Here is a 5,021-nt window from a genome sequence, read left to right as displayed (position 1 = left end):
CATGGACTATAATATAATGTGGTCTAACAACCAAAATACAAAGCCCTCCTAAATACATTGATTTCAATTTGAGGGGCCCTAAGCGGAAAAGCCTAAAGTTTAGGGCCCAACCTTTATTTGCAGAATAAGATTCAAAGGAAATAAAAAGAAGCAAGGAAAACAAAGCAGAAAAAAAAAAAAAGAAGAAGCATGCACCAAGTACAACCTGTAACAACAAGAATACCAAATAAATACATATATACAGCATTCTTCGTTTATGTATGTCAGATTTACAATCTTCAAGACAAAAGGGAAAAATAATATCTAAAGAGCATATCCTTCAAGTGTACAATTTGCAGTAGCTGGATTTGAGCTTGCAATAACTACTATACAGCACCGGCAGAAAAGGAAATGAAAAAGAAAAGGATCATATCTGTATCCAGTGGACAAGAATTCATGTTATGGGACTCTATTTGTTATTCAAGAGTTCGCATCATGGGACGCGCTCCAGAACTCGCTGCAATGCCTTTTTTATACCCTCCTGGTCAAGTGTTGTTGTCAGTTGTATTTCCTGCACCTGAAATATTGAATTATGAATCAATGAGAGAGAGAGAGAGAGAGAGAGAGAGAGAGAGAGGGAAGGAGTTCGATAGAACTTGCCTGCCGTCCGGCACGAGCAAGAAGAGTGAACATCCTATTAACGGGTGGTGCCTGAGCATTTCCAGGGTAATAATGTCAAATATTAAGACAGGGCGAGCATCCAAAAAGAAAAAGAATAACAATATGTTGGCATGAAACAAAAGCAACTTACATTCGAAAGCCAAAGTTGCAAATCTTGTGAAACAGCACGTTTCTCAAACCCTTGTCTATTGATTCTGACATCATCTACACTGGTCATGAATATAACAAAATAGAGAAATCAATTTCAAGCCTGGATCATGGCAAGGATTATTCAATTGGAAGTTGAACAACTTTCTGAAGACTTGAGTATATGTAGGAAGGTGCACTAAAGGGGAGTTTCGCAGCAGTTTGCAAACTTGAGGAGAAGAAATGGCAGCTTACTGATAGCCAGGAAATGAAGCTTTCTATAATAATTACCTTTCGTGTCCTTGGATTTCATTCAAAGTCTTGCCAAAGGGAGCTAATGTGTGGTACATTTGGAAGAAAAGATAAATAAAATATAAAATAATTATGAAGGTGAATGCCAGTTTGATTTTTATGGTTTCAGCTAAAGATAAAAAAATCTTCACAAGCAAACCTCACAAATACAGTACTACTATGTTTGATTGAAATCCATAAAAGAATTCATTTCATTTGAGAAAAAGACATGAAAGAGAAAGTAAAATGAAAATGATAAAGTTGAAATAAATATTTTGGTATTACGAAATAAATTAACTTACTAATATGGGAATAATTCATTTGAAAATTCTACCTATTTTGTTAAAATTTAGTTTAGCTATAACCAATTACACACAAATTTGATTATGTAAAATTTTAAATTAACTTTTACTTCATTCAAAAAAACATAAACTTTAGATTTACAAATGAATTCTATAAATTTTGTAGATTTCAACCAAAAACAATGTAATATCGAATTCATACCCATCTTCACGTAGCAGCTCTTGAATTATTACTTCAAGCCCCAGAAGAGGCTCAATTGTATTGCTGCTATCAGTGGCCATAGGATCAAGACCAACAGAACCATCCTGTCAACAGTCAAATATCTGTAATAGCTGAGACTTCACTATGTTACATGAAAAAGGGTGTGATGCTCAAAAGATCATGTATGATCACCATAATACGAACCTGAGGAATTACTTTGTCCAAAGTTTCTAGCAGTGGATCTTCTTCCAACTGTTTGATTGACAGTGTCATCCTTGACTTCTGCCTGCATTGAGTTTTTATTTTTATTTTTAATAAAAAACCACATCCCTGCCACGAAAATATGGCAGAGCAAAATCACATGAATAAGGAGTACGGGAGAATTGTAATGTAATCAAAATGAGATGAATATCTAATCCTTTCCCCCTTTGTATAATTCATGAAAGGTGCTAAGAACAAGGGCATAGCATTTTAGATTAAAGTTAGCTTCAGTAAACATAATTAATCAAGTTCTGGGCCACCTTTACGCAAGATGTCACAGTAACTACATAGATAATTTAGGTTCTATGCCATATGCTTATATTTCTCTTTTTTGTTCATCAGTTTGATCGATATAGAGATCTGCATGGTCCATAGGGTCAAAACTAGGATAATGGAAGATGGAAGCAAAAGTGACTCACCGATCAATGTTAATAATTTTGACCTTCACATTGTCACCTTCATTAAGGACATCTCTTACATCTTGCACTAAATCCCAAGAAACCTCTGAGACGTGTACTAATCCAGTGAGATGATATAAACCTATAATCGTGATTTTAAATATGAGTAATGATCCTAGCAAAAATCATTGTAAAGTTAAAATCACATAAAACCAGAGGGTAGAGTAGATACCATCAGGGAAGAGCAAGTGAACAAAGGCACCATAATCCTCAGTAGAACCCACCCTTCCTACAAAGATATCTCCTACTTTAATTCTTTTAGAAAACTTTGACCACTCAGCTTCCTTCTCGGAGAATATCAGTTTTCTGCTCTCCTCTTCTGCTTGGAGTACCTAGAAGATTGGCGAAGTAAATCAATAAAGTAAACTGAATTAAGGTAATTCATAATTACATATAAAGGACAACATAACAGAATTGTTACCAAATCATATACTAACTGAGTTTAGTAAAGTTGGAGAAAAAGTACAGTTTTCTTTTTGGATATCAAAGAGTGGTATTTTCAGAAAAGAAGATAGTAAAAGACATCATATGCTATTAAAAGAAAAATGAAAGGAACATAAATCAGTCCCCCTAAACAAGATAATTTCCATTCAGACTAGTTCCATTTTCTTTAAAGTTGCCATTGTTGCTGCTCAACCACTTCTAACTTTGCTAATTATGCCATTCCATAAAGCTAATTATATAGACTGTCAATTACTACATAGAGAGAGCATGTCATGACTTTAAACATGTTCAACTTGAACATGACCTATCATGTCTGTAAGCTTCACCCTTTATTTTAAATTGAATGGTTGAGATTTTCTTAGAAATTTGAATTTAAATTTCAAAAAATGGATAGTTATTTATTAGGTAACAAATCGTGAGCTCAATGGTCAAGATTATATAAACATGACCTACCATGTTAACAATAAGATGAAACTAACCCCAAGTCGTTTTTTTTTCCCAGACTTAAGCCTTGTCCTAAGTGCTAATTAAAATCTATGTACACAACCAACTAAAGAAACTTCAAAATTCATTGCAAGGAACTATGCCAAACTAGAATAAATAACCACCAGACCACATATTCATAAGATGGCAGAGACATCAATGCCAACACTAGAACAAGCAGACGTCAACTGCATTTTCAAAAGTTTATATAAGTTAAACTGCTTGCAATCTCATTTATAGAGAAAACAAATTGAATACCTTTACAGAAATGCTTGAACCGTTTAAACCTCTTGCAATTTCATGGATAGATATCTGTGGTTCTACATAAAATGAAAGCATAAAATTAATAAGCAAAAACAATATTTAAAAGAATAAAAGAAGTATTTCCAAAAGAAAAGGAATAAAAAGTTAAAGAGGTTAGCAATCACAAGAACAATGCTCCAAATTATTATTCGCTACTGCAAATTTCATATCATGAACTGGGAAGTGGTTAAATTTTACTAATTATGACATTTTATCAGACCTTAGGCCACATACAAGCATAAACATTATGTTAGTGATAAGTCCCCTTTGTATTCATTTATACAGAACCTGATTACAGATAATAAAAGGACAAATGCCATGAGACCAAGTACACAAGGAAACAATGTAAAAGATACCTTTACAAGAATGTGAAGGACTCAACTGAGGGAAAGGAAGAAAACCCACAAGAGAATAGAATCGAACAAGCAATCCTCCACCATTGAATCCTTCAATCCTACCCTCAAAGATTGATCCACTATCTCTGTAAGCCCTTGCAGCTTTCCAATCAGCAGACCTCTACTTCTTTGCAGAAAAAGAAAAGTGTTTTAAGTGTGTGACATCATTCATTTCTGCTGACAACATTGAACTCTACAAACCCACAAAAAAAAAAATCATAAACCCACCCGAGTTTGTCGAATAGCATCAGGTGAGTCTTCAAGAAATCCTGTGGTGGTGGCTGAATCATTAGAATTCTCAGAGACAGAGACCCTGGCAGCAGCGGAAATGGAATGTCTGGACTTGTGGAAAAGTTTACAAGAACTGAAGTGGGTGCTGAGAGTGTGAGTTAAAGAAGCATCGTTAGACGTGAATAGTTGGGATAGAAGGGAATGGGCTGAAACGGAGGCATGGAGTGCTGTGAAAATTGGCATTTCCTCTTTTCCTCTTTTCCTCTTTTCCTTTTTCCTTTTTCCTTTTTCTGGTGCAGAACAGAGTGGTGAAGGTGAAGGGAAGGGGAAGACGGTGATGAGAGTTTTTGGATTGGGTTTTTTAATTTTCAAAAAGGAATTAGTGGCTATTGATTGACGACAAGTTTCAGTTTGAGACTTGTGCCACTGCCACTTGGGATATTTTCCACGTCACTATTTCTCGAGTGGCTTTTCTTTTTTCCTTTTGTTTATTCGGTCATACAGACACTTAAACTTTTAAGGTAACCAAAAAGTTTTTTACATTTAATTTTATTTTTATAAAATATGTTTTGACCGTTTAGTTTTTTTCTTTATATTTTATAGTTTTTATAAAATATTATTCTGACAACTCTAATTTTTTATATTAATAAATTAAAAACTATCTTAATTTAAAAATTAATATTAGGATAATACATTTAGATTTATTTTGATATATTAATATTAATATTATTATTTCAAAATCTTAAACAATCATATTGTGATGATTATATTGATTTTAATATTTGTATTTATAAAATAATATTATTATTTAAAATTATAATAGTGTGGGAGGTGACGTGGGCTGCGCACTTAGGTGCCTCAACGA

General features: G+C 33.7%; 1 protein-coding gene across 4 annotated transcripts; it reads right to left on the bottom strand.

Annotated features, from left to right (window-relative positions):
* Positions 1-208: 208 nt before the first annotated feature.
* LOC8280961 (30S ribosomal protein S1) lies at positions 209-4,689 on the bottom strand. 4 transcript variants are annotated; one of them, XM_048370203.1, is made up of 10 exons: positions 4,154-4,689; positions 3,887-4,046; positions 3,486-3,547; positions 2,473-2,632; positions 2,262-2,382; positions 1,786-1,867; positions 1,582-1,685; positions 791-869; positions 640-690; positions 209-556 (listed from the first exon to the last, which is right to left on the bottom strand). In XM_048370203.1, exons 1-10 carry the CDS (start codon positions 4,397-4,399, stop codon positions 473-475), a joined length of 1,149 nt encoding a protein of 382 aa, XP_048226160.1. In that variant the 5' UTR covers positions 4,400-4,689; the 3' UTR covers positions 209-472. The 4 variants fall into 4 exon arrangements, with proteins under 4 accessions (XP_048226160.1, XP_048226162.1, XP_048226168.1 ...); XM_048370205.1 differs by having other exon boundaries at positions 3,913-4,052; positions 4,154-4,361; XM_048370211.1 differs by having other exon boundaries at positions 3,913-4,049; positions 4,154-4,361.
* Positions 4,690-5,021: the final 332 nt, after the last annotated feature.

The sequence above is a fragment of the Ricinus communis genome, chromosome 1 (genome assembly GCF_019578655.1).
Source record: "Ricinus communis isolate WT05 ecotype wild-type chromosome 1, ASM1957865v1, whole genome shotgun sequence".
NCBI classification, from domain to species: domain Eukaryota; kingdom Viridiplantae; phylum Streptophyta; class Magnoliopsida; order Malpighiales; family Euphorbiaceae; genus Ricinus; species Ricinus communis.
Note: the sequence above shows the minus strand (reverse complement) of the source record. Positions and strands in the feature narration are given on the sequence as shown.